Genomic DNA, 21,170 nt, shown 5'->3' with positions numbered 1-21,170 from the left:
CAGGACGCGGTCAGAGATAAGGCCGACGACAGCCCCGTGGATGGCACGTAAAGGGACAAGAGGCTGAGTGGCTGGCCCTCGAGCGTGCCGCTAATCGCGACCCCCCTCCCCTGGGAGTCATGGACCACTCGGGACAACACAAAAGGGAAGGAACGGCGCAGGAGGACCGCAACCCCCCGCGACCCGCGCGAGAACCCGGAGTGCCACACCCGGTCGAATCCGAAGCGCGCCAAAAAGGGACAGTTCTCACCGAGGAGGTGGGTTTCTTGAAGCAGGAGCACGTCCGCACCCGCGCGCTGGGCGTATTTGAGGACAGCAGTGCGCTTAAGCCGGTCCAGCAGGCCGTTCACATTCCAGGACAGGATGCGCACCTGGGCTTTGGGGGCTAAATCAGCCATGGCAGCAGTGGGAATGGAGCGCGCCGGGAAGGGGGCAGGCGGGGTGCACCGGGGGGGACACCCTTGGACCCGGGTGGCAGCAGAGGGGGCACGGAGGGTGCAGGCCCCTGAGGGACCATGGAGCCCCCACCGGGGGAAGCGAGCGGACAGCGGCGGAGAGTGAGCGGCAGTAGAGCGTGCAAATGGAGCTGAGTGAAGGGACCCGACGCCGCGCGCCGCGCAGCGCTGTGTGAAAGGCTCAGTAGGTAACAGTGCAAACCCAAACAAAACAGTCTCGTGAAGAGAAACCCCAAACAAACCCCCAACCCCCCACCCTACACTTCAAAACCAGAAGCATCTGTCGCCCGAACAGAACCAACAGTCACAAGACCCCAAGCTCAGGTGCTCGGGTATAAAGAGCGTAGTGGACCCCTCCTGAAGTACGGATTACAATGTGCTGACCTGGGCTGGCACTGGGGAGCACAAGAATGTGGAGCCCCCCACCCCCGCCCTCGGGCAAGGCCGTTACCCTCCCCGCAACTGCAAGAGACAAAGAAAAAAGGTCATATAGCGGGACTGCGAGAAAGGTCTGATGAGTCAATGTGCGTGTTGAGGGGGGTCGCAGATCCGGTCGGCCCAGGTGATGCTCGGCGCCGGGATCCCCCGGCCGCCCGGGAAGAGGCTTCCGAAGAGGCGGAGGAGTCTCTCATCGGTCTGCCAGAAGCGCTCACAGACCGGGCCTTGATGACTGCAGCACCTCGCCGCTGCCGGGAGCGTGTGCGCTTCCCGCGCCGCGGCCGCTGGGACCCAGCCACAACGGGGCTCCCGGGCCCTGCAACGGGCGGCCCTCCGCCCGGCTGCCGCAGAGGCCGCTCCTCGGTAAGCCATGTCCAGGCTGCCCTGGGGGTATCAAAGAACATCGTCTTACCCTGAAAGACAAGTCGGAGGCGGGCCGGGAACTGGAGCTGGTATTGAAGGCCCAGGGAGCGCAGCTGCTGCTTCACCTCCGTGTACGAACGGCGCTGCTCCTGGACCTCCCGGGTGTAGTCTGGGAAAATCATAATAGTGTGGTTGTCATAGGCCAGTTTGCCGCTCACCCGAGCCTCCCGCAGAATGGCATCTCTGTCCCTGAAGTTAAGGATCCGAAGAATGAAGGGGCGTGGGGGGGCCCCCACCGGAGGTTTGGACGCCAGCGACCGATGCGCCCTCTCCACCACGAACCAGGTTGACAAGCTGCCCGCCGGCATCCAGGATTTAAACCAGGCCTCTAGGAAGTCGTCGGCCCGGCCCGACTCGACCCCCTCCGGAAAGCCCACCAAGCGAAGGTTGTTGCGGCGGGCGCGATTTTCGGCATCCTCCGCCCGCCTGTGTAGTTCCTTGGAGTGGGTCGTGAGCTCCCGGACCTGGTCCTGTAATTGATGGATGTCGTCCTCCGTCGCGGAGATCCGCGATTCGGCCTCCGTGATGCGGGCCGTGGCGTTGCGGAGATCCTGCCTCAGAAGCGCAACATCTATCTTCACCTCCCCAACCATCCCTTCCAGCGAGGTGCGAGAGGCATCGATCGCGTGCAGGATGGTGGCCAAGTCCTTGTTGGGGGCGGGCGCCTCCCCTCCGCCGGCACCCGGGGGATCCGGAGTCGCAAAGCGGTCAATCTTCGTTTGGTGGGATTCTGCCAGCTGCTTAGGGCCTTTGTCCTTGCCCATGGTGGATCAACGCTTCTCGCCCTCCGAGGCCGGGGCCGGGCCAGCACCGCCCCGCGCCGCGGGCAGTCCCAGAAGAAGGCCCCCGGGCAAGCCGCGACACTCGGGCCGCAACAACGCCGTCCACGGCCTCAATCCGCAGGGCCAGTCCAACAGCCCGGAGCACCGCTACTGCCCCCGCCCCCGGGATGCAGAGGTCACAGGGCGCCCCCGTCCAGCCCACCGCAGCCCCGTGGGCCACCTCGCCAGGCAGGGGGGACGAGGGGCAATGGGCAGAGGGGCCCCCTCGGCAGCAGCCCCCCAGCAAGCGGCACCGGGCGGAGCCAGTCCAGCGTCGCCCCCCCATCAGGTCGCCGACGCGGGTGCCAGAGCGCGACACCGCCCCATGCACGGGGGCCTTCCACAGGATCCAGGGGGGGGCCGAGCCTCCACAGCCAGCGGCAAAGCCCCACAACACGCTCGGAGCAGGAGGGCCGGGGGGGGCAGAGGAAGGCAGTCCTCCGGAGGATGCACCAGTCCACAGGCCAGGGCGCGACAATATGGCTGATCCGGGCCCAGCCCCACGAAATCCCACCACTCGGGCCGATCCGCCCACCGATCAGGGCCCCGGGGCCGTGGAAGGTCCAGGGAGGCGCTTAGGAGCTGTTGCCCCCCCCCCCCCGACTCACCCGCGATGTGCCACAGGCCGAGGTGCCTCTCCGCGGGCTTCTCCCGCCTCCGGACAGCCGCCAGCAAACAGAGGCCTGTGCCCCTCGTGCAGCGCCGCGGGCGCTCGTAGCAGGCGCCGCCGGCCGAGGAACCGGCCGAGTGCGCGCCCCCGTCGCGGTGGCTCTTGCAGGCGGTATAACTCCGTCCCCAGGGCACAGAGGCAGCCCAAAGTAGCAGCGGGGGTAGGGCCACAACTCCGCAGCAGGTGGCGGGAAGCGGATGGCAGCCAGGACGGCAGCAACGGAGGAAGAACGGATGCGAGGGGTCAGGCAGCACGGAGCTCTACCTCGGCGCGGCCATCTTGGCTAGCGCCACCTAGCGCTCCCATAAGCCTCCTTTCTTATCAGTCCATCTGGACATAGTTGTGCTCAGGCCCCGTTCTTCCTTTTTGCCAAAAGTTGTAACGGCCTTTCACATTGGGCAGACTATTACCTTGCGCGCCTTCTTTCCGCCTCCTTCCAGGGAGGAAGAGAGGCTCCACCGTCTGGTCCCAAAACGTGCGCTCTCATTTTATCTCAGCCGCACACAACAGTTCCGTGTGGAAGACCAGCTCTTTGTTCGCTACGTTGGCACTGAGAAAGTTCGGGCGGTACACAAGAGGACTATCTCCCGTGCTCATTCCACCAGAGCTACTGCGGCCACTACTGCATGGGGACGTGGTGTCCCCCTGCAAGACATCTGTCAGGCAGCCAAGTGGGCCTCGCTGCACACTTTTACTAAGCACTATTGCCTGGAGAGCCAAGTCCGGAGAGACGGCTTCTTTGTCCGTTCTGTTGTCCGAGATTTCCTGGTGTTATCTTGGTACGCAGAACCACCACCGGGGTTGGTATTGCTGGGGCATCTATTCTAAGGTTAGGAATCTTTCACCATGTGTTTCTTTCAGATGAACAAGTTACTTACCTTCGGTAACGATATATCTGTAAGAAATATTAGTAGTGATAGATTCCTTAATGCCTCACCCATCCTCCCCGTTCTGCGAACTGATTTCTAGGGTTAAGGTCATCCCTTTCAGGGCCCTAGTTTCAATGCACCAGTGGTCAGTTTCTTGCATGGCTCTGCGTTACTGGCGCGGAAAGTCGTGTACAGAACTGACGTCAGCGCGCATGGCTGGCATCTAAGTAGTGCCTGCGACGTCATCTCGGCGACCACGACGCCAACGACGGACTCGGAGCCACGACGCCACCTACCGACGTACAGGGGTACTGCAGATGAAAACTTTCCGTAAGGTAAGGAATCCATCACTACTAATGTTCTTACAGATATATTGTTACCAAAGGTAAGTAACTTGTTTGATAGGGCTCACTACGATGAGCTTGGGGACCTAATTCAGCATTTGCCTGACCAATATAAGGCCAAAGCCCATGATCTGGTCCAGGAGGGCAAGTTAATTACAAATGCATCCATTAAATGTGCCCTCGATGCAGCAGACACTGCATCTAGGTCTGTCAACACCAGTGTCTTAATACGCAGACATATATGGTTGCGCATTTCTGGTTTTAAACAAGAAGTGCAAACTACTATTTCGAATCAGCCGTTCGACCAAGCACACCTGTTTGGCCCAGCTGTAGACACAGTTAGAAAAAATGAAAAAAGACCTGTACACTGCAAAATTTATAGGAGCATTAGTCTCCATCAACACGAGGCTCCTTCCATCGCTCCTTTTATAGGGGCATATCCAAAAACATCAGCGCAGACACTGCTTCCTCCACCTACAAAAGCCCCACACAAACATCCCCCAACAAGGGATATTTCAGAGGTGGGTACAGGGGAAATAATAACAAAGGGAGAGGCCGATGTAACTACAATTGTACCTCCCCCTCTAACAAACAATGACTTCCCTCCGCTCCCTCCAGATCATTCCATTCCAGTCGGAGGAAGACTCTCACAGTTCCTACCTGTCTGGAACTCCATCACTACAGACAGGTGGGTAAGACAAATTATCCAGTATGGTTACTGCCTGGAACGTACCGCAACTCCCCGCAACATACCGCCCAAACAGCGTCCCATGTCCATGGAACATCTAATGCTCCTCAAACAGGAAGTTCTCTCACTGCTTCAAAAGCATGCAATAACACCAGTTCCCCTACAGCATCAAGGGACAGGGGTTTGCTCCCTGTACATTCTAATCCCCAAAAAGGACGGTACTCTCAGAACAATACTGGAACTCAGACCTCTCAATTTCTACATACAGTCATATCACTTTCACATGATCACTCTTCAACAAATCCTTCCACTACTTCAACAAGTCTACTTCCTTGCCACTTTAGATCTCAAGGACGCCTACTTCCATATTCCTGTACACCCTGCTCACAGGAAATATCTAAGGTTTATAGTGGACGGACAACACTATTAGTTCAAGGTTCTCCCATTTGGAGAAATCACAGCACCCAGGGTCTTCACAAAATGTCTTTTGATAGTAGCCACACACTTGCGGAGACAACAGATTCATGTGTTTCCATACCTGGACGACTGGCTGCTAAAAGCCAAGTCACACAGCCAGTGTGTTCACCACATTTACCAAACAATTCAGCTGCTCCACGACTTTGGGTTTACAATAAACATCACCAAGTCACATCTCCAGCCCTCCTACCTATATCAGTATTTAGGGGCCACAATAGACACTTCCAAAGCTCTTGCATACCCCAATCCAGTCAGGATAGCCTGTATGCAGACCCTCACCACAAAATTCCAACCCCAACACTCCCTACCAGCTCGAGTGTTTATGCAGCTCATTGGAATGATGGCCTCTTGCATTTTCATAGTACCTCATGCAAGACTTCAGATGCGCCCTTTACAGAAACACGTCGGTGGAACCAAGCTCACGGTCCGCTTTCAGATCTGGTGTTGGTGGACAGCCGCACACATTGCTCTCTGCAGTGGTGGAACACACAAAACCTTTCCAGAGGGCGGACGTTCCTCGACCCAGTTCCACAGATAGTGCTATCAGCGGACGCATCACTCACCGGCTGGGGAGCCCATCTCCTAAACCACACAATTCAGGGCAGGTGGACCACTCAACAAAAAATGCTCCACATCAATCACCTAGAATTACTGCCAATTTTTCTAGCATTAAAATCATTTCAACTACATCTCATCAACAAGACTGTCCTTGTCCGCACGGACAATATGACAGCAATGTATTATATACAGAAACAAGGAAGAACGCTTTCTTTGCAACTTTCTCAACTAGAGCAAAGCATATGGAGATGGGCCGTTCCGCAAAACATATATCTTCTGGCAGAACATCTCCCAGGAGTACACAATCAGATTGTGGATCTGCTAAGTCGTCAGACACTGCAGATACATGAATGGGAATTTCATCCTCAAGTTTTTCAACCATTTTTCAAAATGTTTTGCCACCCAGACATGGATCTGTTCACCACACACGCAAGCGCAAAACGCCCGACCTTCGCCGCCAGGTTTCCACACCCGTTGTCCAAGGGCAATGTGCTATGGATGAACTGGTCAGGCAGATTTGCGTACGCTTTTCCGACACTCCCACTCATTCTGCTAGTAGTATGCAAGCTCAAACAACAGTCTCTCAAGATGATCCTAGCTGCTCCAACATGGGACCGGCAACCATGGTTCACAACACTCCTGGATGTCTCAGTAGTTCCACACCAAAAACTACGGCTCTCACCAAAGCTGCTTACGCAGAACCATGGAGAGATACAGCATCCAGATCCAACTCAACTGAATCTAGCAATCTGGCTCCTGAAGTCCTAGAGTTCGGTTACCTCAACCTCCCACCGGACTGTAGAACATTATTAAAGAAGCCAGACGCCCTACTACTAGAGTTTGCTATGCAGCCAAATGGAAAAGATTTGTCATATACAGCAACAACAAAAAAATTGAGCCACTAGATGCTTCAATTCAGAACATTATTTGCTGCATCTACAAAGAAGTAATCTAGCATACCCATCCATACGATTACATCTTGCTTCCCTTGCCGCTTACCTGCAAAAAAGAACATTTGTCATTGTTTAGGGTACCCTCAAAGCGTTCATGGAAGGCCTTAAAAGAATTATTCCTCCCACAATACCACCCTCTCCGGTGTGGAATTTAAATATTGTCCTTACTAGACTTATTGGTCCTCCATTTGAACCTCTACACAAATACGAACTGCAGTGCCTTACATAGAAAGTAGCTTTCCTTGTCGCAATCACCTCTCTCAGCAGAGTAAGTGAGATTCAGGCTTAACCATACAAGAACCATTCTTACAAATACATCGTAACAAGGTGGTTCTTAGAACAAATCCAAAATTCCTTCCCAAAGTAATCTCTTTCCATCTTAATCAATCTGTAGAGTTACCCGTTTTTCCCCAACTCCAGATTCCGTAGCAGAGAGAGCTCTTCACATACTTGATGTTAAAAGAGCGATACTTTATTGCATTGACAGAACTAAACCTTTTAGAAAGACAAACCAACTTTTTGTATCTTTCTCTCCACCTCATAACGGAAACCCCATCTCCAAAGCTGGAATTGCCAGGTGGCTAGTCAAATACATTCAAATATGCTACCAGAAGGCAAAAGGCACGTTACCAATTCCCCCTAGAGTGCACTCAACACACAAGCTAGGGCTTCCATGGCATTCTTAGGGAACATTTCCTTAGATGACATTTGTAAGGCAGCAACATGGTCTACGCCACACACCTTCACCAAACACTATTGTGTAGACGTTCAGGCAAAACAGCAGGCTCTGTAGGCCAGGCTTTTATTAAAACACTTTTCAGACCACTACAACAGATACAGGTGACCACTGCTAAGGGAGAGCACTGCTATACAGTCTATGCAAAAGTATGAATTCTGCAGCTCATATGCCTCGAACGGAAAATGCTACTTACCAGTATGCATCTGTTCTTGGCATGTAGAGCTGCAGAATATCATACGCCCACACGCCTCCCCGGAACCTCTGTCTGTTCCAGTGCTATCTTACTTAGATACACTCACATGGACATCTTTTCTGTTTCTTACAAACTCCATCATTTCCCATCATGGCAAAAAACAATCTGACGATGGAGTTGATGCCCATGCGCACTATCGTCCAAGGGAGTAGTCACCTATCTCGTGACTACAAAGACTTCTTCCAAAACAATAACAAGCTGCAATCATCCAAGCCAAACACCAGATGGCGATCTATGCAAAATTATGATATTCTGCATGTCTACATGCCGAAAACAGATGCATACTGGTAAGTAGCATTTTCCTTTTGCTAAACCTCACTTGGAAACCCCATTTCAAATCAGATTTAGCAAGGTAGGTGGTCAAATGTATACAAGTCTACTATGCAAATGCAAGACAGCCTTTGTATTTAGTGACAATGGTACATCACACCAGAGAGAAAGGGACTACAATTACATTCTTAGGTGAAATATTATTAGTAGACCAATGCAGAGCTGCTACCTTTCAACACCACGCACTTTAACTCAACTTTATTGTGTAGATCAAAGATCAAGTACTTAAAACTTTGTTTCACACAATTGCCTCATTGACTTGTTAGCAACTTGTGAGATAATGGTCCGTTTACAAGGTCACCCCTTTTTTGTTGCCGATTGGTATTGCTGGTTTATGATCTCTAGACACTGAGGTACTGCTATTCAGCCCCCAGTGTATGTGCTCTGACCCCCTAAGACATGGTACACTTAGATAGTCCCCAATTGGCATATTTAGCTTTCCAGTAAGGCCATAGTATAATTGTACAGGAAAATACCGCAATGCCAATGAAAAGGTAAATGTCTCTTATAAACTGCACTACATATTGTGCTGGTTACTACCCTGACCAGGAAAAATATGGCTTTTGACCTCCATGTATGGCCTAACTACTGCAGCTGTCAAGCCTGTGTCCAAACCTGTCAAAATAACCCCTTTTTAAAGGAAGGAACCCTGCTTTTAAATAATGAATACGTCGTCCCTAGGTAGCCCACAAGGTAAGGCGCTTTGTATTTAAAAGTGGAGCATGTTGGCATGTTTCTACAGTGACTAACCTACACAAGCTATTTTCATGGTAAATAACCGTAGCTGATCCTATGAGAAAAAAAACTAATGGGCAATTTAAATACTATATCTGAAAGAAACACGTTAGTTAGATTCCTCACCTTAGAATATCCCCAGGCGTCAGACTGGATCCGGAAAATTTTTCGTCACCAATACCCCTTGCGCGTCGCTAGGCGTCGTCTGCGGCTCCGCGTCCGTCGTCGGCGTCGTGCGCCGGAATGACGTCGTCGGAGTACTTAGACGCCGCCCTTGCGCGCTGACGTCAGTTCTTATTTTTTCCGCGCCAGTAAGCGCAGATCCGGGAGAGCTACCCCTTTTAGTCACCTTTTGACTAACTTTTTTGATCTTTTTTGATCTTGTCAATCGACTCCGGTGCCGGTAGGATGCCTGGTTTTAAAGCCTGTGCTGACTGTAGCTGCCTGATGTCGGTTACGGACCATCACCGCCGGTGCCTTTACTGTTTGGGCCTCGACGCGGAGTCGTGTTCCGACTGCAAGGCCCTGACCTCGAAGGCTAGACGGGAGCGGTCCCGTAAGCTTCTCGAGATCCGCCACTCTGCTCCGCGCGCCGCTCGATCCCGGTCCAGGAGGAGGTCCAAGGATCGGTCGCGGAGCCGCAGCCGACGTCACCATCGGTCGTCGGGATCCAAGTCTTCGGGTAAGTCGAAGCATTCCAAGAAGCGACACCGCTCTAAGGACTCCCCTCGCCGGTCGCGCGACTCGGCCGAGGGTCAGGGTGGTTCCACCCCCGCGGCTCCGGCGGAGCCGCAGGCGCCGCGCACGTCCCCATACCCGCCGGTCCCTGGGACTGACGCGACGCCGGCGGAGGTCAGTGCCTTCCTCTCGGCCATGAGGAGCCTGGCCCCGCCGTCGGCGCCCGCTGGCGCGCCTTCGGGCCCCGCGGACCCGACAGGGCTGCCTTGCCTGCCGGTGGCTCCGGCTCCGGCGCCGTCGACGGCTCCGGCCTCGACGCCGCAAGCGCCCGAGGGACCCGTTCCCGAGTCCCTGCCGACGCCGGTCGACCTCGTCACGCCTCCTCCGCCGGCGTCGACACCGGTACCACCCCCGACGCCGACTCCGCTCGACGTCGGGCCCCAGTTCAGTCCCACTCCGGACCCGGCGCCGCTACGGCGTCGATGGACGCCACGTTCGGCGCCGCTAGAGACACACTATGTCTACCGTCCGGCTCCGTACCTTCCTCCTGTATACCAGGAATCGGATGATGGGGACAACTGGGAGGGATCCGAGGATCCTATGGCCGCTCAGGCTCAAATGTCACAGGACTGGGCAGATGAACTGGGGGAGGCCAGTGGCCTGGATACCTCTCCAGACACTGGATTCGTCTCTCCTCCGACTGTGGCTTCGGAGGAGGGCGCTGCTTTCTCTGTGGTGCTGCGCAAGGCGGCCGCAGCCCTTGGGCTCGAGCTGCCTGCCGTGGCTGTGAGGACTAACGTCCTCACTGAGGTGCTTCAGTCTGCAGCAAGCTCCACTGAGCCTCTGCTGCAATTCAATGAGGCCCTCATTGACGTTCTGCAGGGCACCTGGTCCAAGCCCTCCACAGTCCCTCCTGTGGACAGGAACGTCGCCAGGCGCCACCGCCCTGCTCCGGGCGACCCCAGTTTTCTGTCCCAACACCCTACCCCTGAGAGCCTGGTTATCCAGGCCTCCACCTCCCAATCCTCTTTCCCGACCGCCCCGCCGGATCGGGATTCCAAGAGACTAGAACAGTTTGGCAAGAAGCTGTTCTCCTCCCTTAGTTTGGGCCTGCGGTCTTTGAACACCGCTTGTCTCTTGGACCGTTATTCCCACTCTCTGTGGGATGCGGTGGAGGACGCGCTGCCCCTGTGTCCAGAGGAGGTCCGGACACGACTTACCCAGGCTCTGGCCGATGGGAGGGATGCCGCGCGACATGCTATACGATGTGGGCTTGACACCACGGACTCGCTGGGTAGGGCCATTTCTACCACAGTGGCGCTTAGACGTCACGCCTGGCTGCGGTCCACGTCATTTTCGGGTGATGTCCAGAGCACTCTCATGGACATGCCCTTTGATGGCACTCGCCTTTTTGGCGAGAAAGCGGACAGTGCGCTGAACCGCTTTAAGGACTCCCGGGCTACGGCCAAGTCCTTGGGCCTCTCGGCTCCGCGGTCACAAACTTCCGCCTTTCGCCCCTTTCGTGGCCAAGGAAGGGGTGCCTCCTCACGTACGCCTAGCCACCAGCCGCAGAACCAACCTGCGCGCAGTCGCGGACGTGGTTTCCGCCGAGGCGGATCTGGAGGTCGACGAGGTCAGCCCACATCCACCCCGGCAGCATCCGCCTCAAAGCCTTCCTAGTCCGAGCTTTCAGGCCCATTCCACGCCAGTGGGCGGCAGAGTTCGCCATCACCTCCTCCACTGGCGGTCCATCACATCGGACAGGTGGGTGCTGCAAATCGTCCGAAGGGGCTACTCCCTCCCCTTCGAGACGACCCCTCCAGCCATGCCACCGCAGCACCACCGTATCTCGGGGGATCATTTGAATCTTCTCCACGAGGAAGTTTCGGCCCTCTTGGCCAAGGGGGCCGTCGAGCGCGTTCCGAGCCCAGAAGTAGGTCGTGGTTGTTATTCCCACTACTTTCTGGTTCCCAAGAAGGGCAAAGGGGGCCTACGCCCTATCTTGGACCTCCGGAACGTCAATGCCTTCCTCCGGAAGGAGAGGTTCAAGATGTTAACTTTGGCTCAGGTTTTAGCTGCCCTAGACCCTGGAGACTGGATGGTAGCGTTGGACTTGCAGGACGCATATTTCCACATCCCCGTCCTGCCGGCCCACCGGCGTTACCTGCGGTTCACGGTGGGCCAAGAGCACTTTCAGTTTACCATGCTCCCCTTCGGCCTCACCAGTGCCCCTCGGGTGTTCACGAAAGTGATGGCGGTGGTCGCAGCTCATCTGCGCAGATCAGGGGTTCCAGTCTTCCCCTATCTCGACGACTGGTTGTTGAAGGCGGGCTCGCCCCAGACAGTCGTCTCCCACCTCCAGACTACGGCGGATCTCCTGCATTTGCTGGGATTTTCCATCAACGTGCCGAAGTCACACTTGAGTCCCTCTCAGAAGCTCCTCTGCATCGGAGCAGTTCTCGATTCGGCGCAGTTCTGGGTCTATCCACCGGAACAGCGGGTCCGGGATATTCAGACCCTGATTCCCATCTTTCGGCCTCTATCCTGGGTTTCGGTCAGGCTAGTGTTGCGGCTTCTGGGGCTGATGGCCTCCTGCATCCTACTAGTGCATCACGCCAGGCGGCGCATGCGGGCTCTGCAGTGGGACCTGAAGTTTCAGTGGGCCCAGCATCACGGCAACCTGTCCGACCATGTCTTGATCTCGGAGGGCACTGCACAGCAGTTGCAGTGGTGGCTCACGGACCGCGATTGGGTCACGGGCAAGAGCCTCTCCCTACCCCTACCGGAGCATTTCATAGTGACGGATGCGTCCCTCCTGGGTTGGGGTGGCCATATGGGAGAGGCGGAGATCAGAGGCCTCTGGTCTCCGGCGGAGTCTCGCCTCCACATCAACCTGTTGGAGTTGAGAGCGATCCGACTTGCACTGAAAGCCTTCCTTCCCTCTGTCAGGGGAAGTGTCGTGCAGGTGTTCACGGACAACACCACCGCCATGTGGTATTGCAACAAGCAGGACGGGGTGGGGCAGTGGACCCTTTGTCAGGAGGCTCTGCGCCTCTGGACGTGGCTGGAACACCAGGGCGTCACCCTAGTGGTTCAACATCTGGCGGGCTCTCTGAACGCCAGAGCAGACGAACTCAGCCGCCGGTGCATGATGGATCACGAATGGCGTCTGAACTCCGAAGTGGCGCAAGGTCTCTTTCAGCAGTGGGGAGAGCCTTGGTTAGATCTATTCGCCACCGAAGAGAACACGCAATGTCAGCAGTTCTGCGCGTTGGAATTTTCAAGGCGGCACTCGCTCGGCGACGCTTTTCGTCACGAGTGGAGTTGCGGTCTGTTGTACGCCTTTCCGCCTATACCACTTCTGCCCAGAGTGCTTAAGAAGATCAGGCACGACCGGGCCCAAGTCATCTTGGTGGCTCCGGATTGGGCACGAAGGTACTGGTATCCCGAGCTACTCAGTATGTTGACCGATCCTCCGATACGTCTGCCCCTTCGGGAGGATCTTCTGTCGCAGCAGCAGGGGACGGTCCTCCACCCGAACCTGTCCAGCCTCCACCTCCATGCGTGGAGATCTAGCGGCGGCAGTTGATGCCATTTGACTTGCCTCCTGAAGTCTGTGATATCATTCTGGCAGCCAGGCGTCCCTCCACAAAGACGGTATATGCCTGCCGGTGGAACAAATTTGTGGCATGGTGCACAGCAAAGGCTGTGGATCCCCTTTCCGCCCCTCTTTCTGAGGTTCTCCTCTTTCTTCTTTCTTTGGCCCGGCAGGGCTCTGCCCTGGGCACCCTGAAAGGTTATCTTGCTGCCATCTCTGCCTTCTTACGGCTTCCTGATCAGCCTTCTCTTTTCAAGTCCCCTGTGGTTACACGCTTTCTAAAAGGCATTACTCACACGTTCCCTCCTGTCCCTTTTGTAATGCCCCAGTGGGACTTGAATCTGGTCTTGACATTCCTGATGTGCGCTCCCTTCGAGCCTCTTCACAATTGTCCTCTTCGTCTTCTGACTCTTAAGACTGCTTTTCTGGTAGCCATCACCTCGGCTAGACGGGTGAGTGAGCTCCAGGCTTTATCTTCAAAGCCTCCTTTTCTGTCTGTTCATCCGGACAAGGTTGTCCTTCGGCCTCGCCCCTCCTTTCTTCCGAAAGTGGTGACTCCATTTCATCTTGGGCAGTCTGTCACCTTGCCGACCTTCTTCCCGCCTCCGCATCCTTCCAAAGAGGAAGAGAGGCTCCACCGTCTGGACCCAAAACGTGCGCGCTCCTTTTATTTGGACCGCACAAAGCCGTTCCGGGTGGACGACCAACTTTTCGTTGGATACGTGGGTGCTAAGAAGGGGAAAGCGGTGCACAAACGGACCATCTCTCGGTGAGTCGTTTTGTGCATCAAAATTTGTTACTCTTTGGCAAAAAAGGACCCTCCTGTTGGGCTGCGCGCCCATTCCACTCGGGCCACGGCGGCTACTACTGCTTTGGGACGAGGTGTCCCTTTGCAGGACATCTGTCAGGCGGCAACGTGGGCTTCGCTACACACGTTTGCCAGGCATTATTGCCTTGACAGCCAAGTCCGGAGGGATGGCTTCTTTGGCCGTTCTGTCCTCCAGGACTTTCTGTTGTGATCTTGGTTCGCAGACCCACCACCGGGGATGGTATTGCTTGGGTATCTATTCTAAGGTGAGGAATCTAACGTGTTTCTTTCAGATGAACAAGTTACTTACCTTCGGTAACGATGTATCTGTAAGAAACATTAGTTAGTTAGATTCCTCACCGACCCTCCCATCCTCCCCGTTCTGCGAACTGACATCTAGGGTTAAGGTTCTCCTTTTCAGGCCCCTAGATGTTATTTTTGGCACCAGTGTCGGTCTTTGCATGGCTCTGCGTTCCTGGCGCGGAAAGCTATGTACAAGAACTGACGTCCGCGCGCGAGGGCGGCGTCTAAGTACTCCGACGACGTCATTCCGGCGCACGACGCCGACGACGGACGCGGAGCCGCAGACGACGCCTAGCGACGCGCAAGGGGTATTGCTGACGAAAAATCTTCCGGATCCAGTCTGACGCCTGGGGATATTCTAAGGTGAGGAATCTAACTAACTAATGTTTCTTACAGATATATCGTTACCGAAGGTAAGTAACTTGTTCTTTGGTTTACTTTTGTTTGGGATAAGCTACATTAATGATTCAAGTTCTGTTTTTAAATTAATTAGAAATCCAATTCTGTTTGTAAAGTTGGGGTTTTGATCAATATGCAGGAAAAGTAACTTTCTTTGCCTGAAGCTCAAGTAGGCTAAATAGTATTGGCCTGCTGCCTGCCATGCTGTCCGTGTTTTCCTCTTAATGAGGTGTGAAAACTACTCCCAAAGCAGAAACTATGCCGTAGGCCTTTTTGGCAGCTAGGCCGGAGTGTGAGATAGGACTGATCCTCTTTCAGGTAAGGCAGTTGGGCAGGATTCAGGAACTTCTTTAACTTGAAAGAGGCCAGAGTGAGCCTTCCCATTCCTAGTAAAGTGAAACGTAAGACCTGGGAAGAGAGGCCTTTTGATCTCTGGGCACAGTGTAGCCACCCTGGCATCATCCCAATGGTTGGAGGAGCTGGTCCCAAAACCAGGTTGGTGGTGGTGTTCTTTGCCTAACGCAGCACAGGTCTCGCTGTTAAGGGCTTCTTTTCGAGTCTTTCTGCTTTTTTGTGGTTGCCTGATTAGCCTTCATTATTTAAATTACCTGTTGGATGAGATTTTTGAAAGTATTGCAACCTTTGTTTCTGCCAAAACCCTTTGTGGTGACTCTGTGAAACGTGAACTTAAGACGTCACTTTTTGATGTGCTGTAGGAAGGTGGATATCTGACTAAGGTTACCCCCAAATTTTTGCCTAGTGTCTAGCTGGTTTTTCGACTTAGTTGGCCTGAGATCCTGCCATTCAGGATCTCAGCCTATCTGCTCTCTCTTTAAAATGGACTCCATGTACCCTAGGTGCATAACCAATTGGGATTGAATCACCCTGTGAGCCCCTGTACCAGTGTACACTAGGTACCCAGGGCATTGGTGTATCTAAGGCCTACCAGGGGCTGAAGCATGTATTGTGCCACCCCCGGCCTGGCCTAGCAATTTGACACAACTGGCTGATCACTCAGCTGGGGTAAGTTGGTGTAACCACCTCTTACTTAGGTGTAGTATACCTATACCTAACCTTAAATGAAACACATGTTAACCTATAAGTCACTCCTATGGCAGGCCTTAACAATCCTGAAGGCAGAGTGCTTGGTTCCATGTGAGATGGTGCTCTGGCATGAGCTGAGCCTGTCTGCAGTGGTCGGAACTACTTCCTTCTACCGTTTCCAGATATTGCCATACCATATACTCTTAAGTGCATTATGAACCTCGCGGTTAAATGCTATCTTTGGTTTGGCTTTATCAAAACATGTCGAGTAAGGTGTCATACGAATTGGAATACTAACCCCTCGCCAATTCTGGCGACGGGGTTAGCATTCCACCCTTCTAGAGGGACACAACATGTACAGTACCTGAAACCCGGGTAAAATCAGACATAGCCTCAGCTCCACAAATTGGACGCTTCCACCACAGACACAAGTCTGCCCTCCTGCTGCTGGGAGTCCTTCCAGCTTGGGAGACGTGGACAAAGGGTTTCCTGCCAGGGGAGGTGCGTGCACCACCCCAGACAGGATTTTGTTTATTGGTCAGGTAGGGCTTGAATGGAATCAGACATGCCTGAGGCTCACAAGGAGCCTCGGTGCATATGCCAGTTCAAACCGGTCCTGGGGCACACCAGCCCCGGACCTGGGGTGAGCTGGACAAAGGATTGGGGGTGTAACCACCCCCCTTCCTGGTCCCACCCTTAGGGAGGGACCTAGCAGGTAGTCCGGCCCCTAGAATCCGCTTAAAGGTAGGAGCTGTTTCCTAACACTTCAGACATCCTGGAATCAACTTACTACAAAGAAGAAGACGGGAAATTCGACGCTCTGCTGCACAGAGGATAGAAGGAAATCTCCCCTATGGTCAGGGAGTGACCATCTTGCTAACGCAAACACCATCTAGCAACTCGACGTCTGCTTTGCCGCCTCCTCCTGCCGGAGCCCGAGCCCGAGCCCTGAGACCGACAAGACCTGGACCTCCAGACCTCTCACCGCCCGATCCACAGTCCCTGAAAAGAAGGAACCCGTGGAGGCACCGAGACACGTGGAGCCAGCCATCTTGAAAAGACACTCGACGAGCTGCAAGCGCGACAACAGAGGCTCCCTCCAAGTTGTGCTTTGGGTCCTGAGAAGCCCAACCCCCGAGCAGCATCTGCACCAAAGGTGAGCCCTCCAGCATCTCCACGATCTGCGTGGGGCCCCTCTGCACTTTGCATCTCGACGCGCCTGCCCGGTCCCTGGCCCGTTGGCTAGTGGCCATTTTGGCGACCTTGTTTGAAAACTACGACGCTGGTCTGGTTGCTCCAGACTGGCCCCTGCTTCCCTCCAAAGGAGCAGCCCCTCTGACCTTGCTGGTCAGAGTAATCAGCTTTCTTCAATTCCTGCGACTCCTGCTTTTGCCAAGGCTTGTTTGCTTCCTTCGATTCGCCGACAGCGAGAGCCTGCGTGGGACAGCTCGTGAACCGACTCCTGGACGTCGTCGACCTTCAGGGACCACGTGGCTGCGGAGACAAGCTACACCTCATCACCTGTTTGCACCCGACATTGCCTGGTACCTACCTGGTGCCATGCCGGTCACTGGCTAGTGACTGTGAACACTGTCCCCTCTGCTTTCAGGTCTTCTACAACTCCGATCCACCCTTGGATCCACCGCATCTCTTCTGGACCAACCGCCTGCAGCATCTTTGTCACCAGGCTCCATTGAACAGATAGACGAAACCCGACGCACTTCGAGACCTAGGCACCCGCTTCCTGTGGGTGAGGTAAAGCTGGCACTCCGGTGCCCAAGTGTAGAGAAACATCTCTAGTGTCTGTGTTTTAAGTCTTAAGTTCGTAGTCCATCCAGAAGACCCTTCTAGCAGTAACTTTTGAACTTTTACGCACCCATTGAAAACCTATGGGAGCCCGCGTGTAACTTTCCTCACTGCACACGCGACCCGTGGACCTCCTGGTCACTAACTGAAGTTAGCTCCTTGTAGGCCCAGCGATTCTAGAGGCCCTAGGCCTTCTCCCTTTCCTATTCGTGGTACTTATACCACTTTTTTAGTATATGGTTTGATCGGCCTCCAGGGCCTATCCATATAAAGTGCAACTTCTGTATATTGTAATACTTTCTTGTTTAACGATTTGTGCTCCTGTGCTCATAGAGAGTCTAGGGGATACTTTGAGTAATAAATACATATCTATTTTGAATATATATCTGTGTGGTGTCCTTTCATTGGTATAAAGGGGGGTTACATTTGGTAAAACAGCTTGCTTAACACGCTTTAACGAGTTTAGCCTCAAATACTGCTTAGCCTACGCTAACACTAGGGCAGCTAGTCCGAAAAGGTTGACTTACAACCACACCATAAGGGTTGCTTGGCATGGTACAAGGTGGTCACTTTAACTAGTGAACATCATATACCAGGCCAACTTCCCACATGTGCACTCATTTGAGATATGTTGTACAGTTGTCCTTTGAGGCTACTGACATTATAGGCAGTCTTTCACATCGCCATAACATTGGCTAGATTTGTGAGCAAGGTCCAGGTTCTTTCGTCCACCCACCATATACCACTTTCTTCTCAGATAAGTTGGTATAGAGGACCTGAGCTTCATTCCTACTGACAGAGGTCACTACTTTTCTTGTCTGCAGGCTATCACCCTTCCTTCGTTCTTGGCTACACCTCATCTCTCTAAGAAGGAAGAGGGCACTCAGCTTTTATATCGATCATACCAAGGCACATTGAGTGGACGATCAGCTCTTTGTAGAATTTTCGAGCGCAAAGAAGGCCAAGACAGTGCTAAAACAGACCATCTCTGTATGAATTGTTTTATGCATAAATATCTGCTGCACACTGGCTAACAACCATCCCCCAGAAGACTTGCAGCCTTATTTCACCATGGTCAAAGCTGCTACCATTGCATTGGCATGCAAGGTTTCTGTACTAGACATCTATCATGCCGCTATGTGAGCCTATATACACACGTTCATGAAGTACTGCTGTCTGGACAGTCACGTCTGTTGAGAAGGGCATTTAGCCTGCTTGGTTCTGCACAAGGTTTTGGTTTGAGCCAGTTCACAGACCCACCATATTACATAATCTATTCACAAGATTAAGAATCTGAATTTAGAAGTATCCATTAGAAGAGCAAGTTACTTAGCTTCAATAATGAATTTTTTGGTGGATACTCTACAGATTCCTCACGACCTTCCCGTCACCCCAATCTGTGAACTGGACTCCTATCTCAAATCAAAAAAGGTCACAAATTGTGCTATCTTCACACGGGTCATTCCACTCTGCTAATGGGCTGAGGGTGTGAGGGCAGAGAGCAACATACATCACAACGCATTGGTGACGCGCTTTGTGTATCACTTCTGAAGGGGAATGTCGTTGCCACAAAGCCACACAATGTCCCCTGCCAACACACAGGAGTAAAGCTTCTAAAGTTTCTAGACCCAGCCTGGGGAATATTTAAAAGGTGAGGGATTTTCAGAGTCCTCCAGAAAGCTATTTACTGAAGGTAACAATTTAGTGTGTGCATTGTTGCTTTGTGTTATCGGTTTGTGCGGCATGTACACTTGACATTGAGACAGATCTACATGGCTATTTCCACCCTTGTATGAATGTGCCCCTTCTTGCACTGCAGCCACGTGTGTAGAGGCAACCTCACTCTTGTGTCTGTACTCAGTGTAGTGCTGTGGCTGTTTATTGTTGTGACTGTTCTCCCATTCAGGCATAACAAACCATTGTTTTGTGTGAAGTTGTTTGCCCAAGTTGGCTCCTGGATACTGACTTGTAAACAGAACTGTGTGAGTAAAGACAAAGAATCAGTGTGTATAGGGATAGCGTGGTGATCAGCTCGCCATTGGTGGATGTTGTGAGATATTGGCTTAAATGGGACCCACGTGAGAGTGGAAGCTTTTCAGGTTTACAGGTCATGCTTTCTTGAATTCTTTGAAAGATTTTTGTCTGCCTGATGGTAAATGGAGCAGTACAGTAAAATATAGTGCACTGTCTTAATAAAAAGAGTTTTCTTGGTATGCTATTTCTGTACCGCGTTCCTGTTCTTGATATACACTCCTAACTGTAAAGTTTCAATATGTTCCCAAAAAATTCGAACCAATTATTTATGATCATTTTTATCTCTGTTTACCCACAGGAGACGCTGATAAAACAGCAAGTGCCATTTCATCGGCCCTGTATCTGACAATGTGGGTAGTGGAATCCTTCAGGAATCCGATGAGAGCAGTGGACACCTCAGCATGTCAGCCAGCCAAGAGTTCAAAGCAGAGACATGGGATGGGCAGATGGGGCCGGGTGGTACGAGATATCCGCCTCAGCCCAAAATCGAAAAGGAAGACGCTTCCAGCTTGACAGCAAACGCAAAGGAGCAAGCATTTTTGCGTAAAAGTTTGAGGGTTAATTGTTTCTTAAGAATGGAAGTAAAGCAGTGAGATGGTGAACTTAATTAGCAAGCAGGTCAGTTCCGCAAAGAAAGCAAACCTGTTGCTAAGGAAATTAATTGCTTTTATACTGAAAATGCTTTGATGACTTGGGCCACCTAATTTAAGTTTTCAAATGGCAAACTTAATTGAAAGGTGAACAATGTTTGCGACAGAGAAAATGAATATTTTGGGGCTCCAAAGCTACAGCAGAAATGCGCGCCAGAGACCGCAGGCAGCGGAAACAGTAGCATTCTCCAACGTGCAGTGCAATCCGCATGGTCTCGAGAGTACACCAAAGGACGGACGCTTCCTTCCGGACAACAAAGTGTTTCTATACAGTACAAGACGACGGGTACAGCGAGGAGGAGCCGAGAAGATAAAAACACGCATAAGAGCTGAAAACTACTGTGAACGCTTATTTATCGATAAACGATTGAGTGTTTATACAAGCCCAATACCAGCCTACAAAACCGGAGAAACTCGAGCGCTAGTTACATTAAAAACCAAAATGTGCCAGTCAGCTTGTCGTGGACTAATCCGTGAAAGGAGATCAGGAACCAGACAGAATGTTTTTTTGAACTTCATAGGTTTACAGACTCGATATCAACACCTTAAGAAACGTTAGAGTATATATTTTTGTTTTTATTTTCTAAATAGAAATTAAGAAATCTGTTTTTGACAATCGGATATTTATTAGTATAGCTACAATTTTCTTTGCTTTCACGTAAATGTAAACAGTTTAGTTTAACAAATGCTCCAACGGGATCTTTTTCCGGCAGTTTTTTTTTTTTTTCCACTACGGTCTTCAGTTCCTGCATGTTATATAAAAACGATGTATGTAATGTAACATTTCTCAGAGAAATGCTGCACGATCTTCACCAGCTTCAAAAATCTGACCTTTGCCAATGCTGCAATAAAGTGTTGTAAATTTAGTTAGGTGGCAAGGTCTTCCTTTTGAACTGACACTTGAGAAAGCAGTGATCCATTAGCTACTGTGGAGCTTTTTTAAGCTTGGCCAAACAAAGTTTTAGTTTTTTGTTTGTGACATCCTATTCAACACACATGTACCAATGCACACAGTATTCCTGAAGAAAGGGCTTTTGGTCAGCTCGATTCAAGCATGGGCAGGAAGGACTGCCCAGCACATGTTTGATCAGTTCAAG

The 21,170-nt window shown here is 52.4% G+C and overlaps 1 protein-coding gene across 8 annotated transcripts in view; it reads left to right on the top strand.

The window, feature by feature from the left end:
• Positions 1-20,939, top strand: part of UPF2 (UPF2 regulator of nonsense mediated mRNA decay) — a 1,571,752-nt gene extending 1,550,813 nt beyond the window's left edge. For all 8 annotated transcript variants that reach the window (XM_085652863.1, XM_085652867.1, XM_085652865.1 and 5 more), the window contains exon 22: positions 19,722-20,939. In XM_085652863.1, the coding sequence (XP_085508989.1) occupies positions 19,722-19,731 (10 nt within the window). In that variant the 3' untranslated portion in view covers positions 19,732-20,939. The remainder of the gene's footprint in view (positions 1-19,721) is intronic.
• The last annotated feature ends 231 nt before the right edge of the window (positions 20,940-21,170 follow it).

The sequence above is a fragment of the Triturus cristatus genome, chromosome 4_1 (genome assembly GCF_964204655.1).
Source record: "Triturus cristatus chromosome 4_1, aTriCri1.1, whole genome shotgun sequence".
Taxonomy (NCBI): domain Eukaryota; kingdom Metazoa; phylum Chordata; class Amphibia; order Caudata; family Salamandridae; genus Triturus; species Triturus cristatus.
The sequence above is the reverse complement of the archived record's forward strand: the minus strand, read 5'-3'. Positions and strand labels throughout refer to the sequence as shown.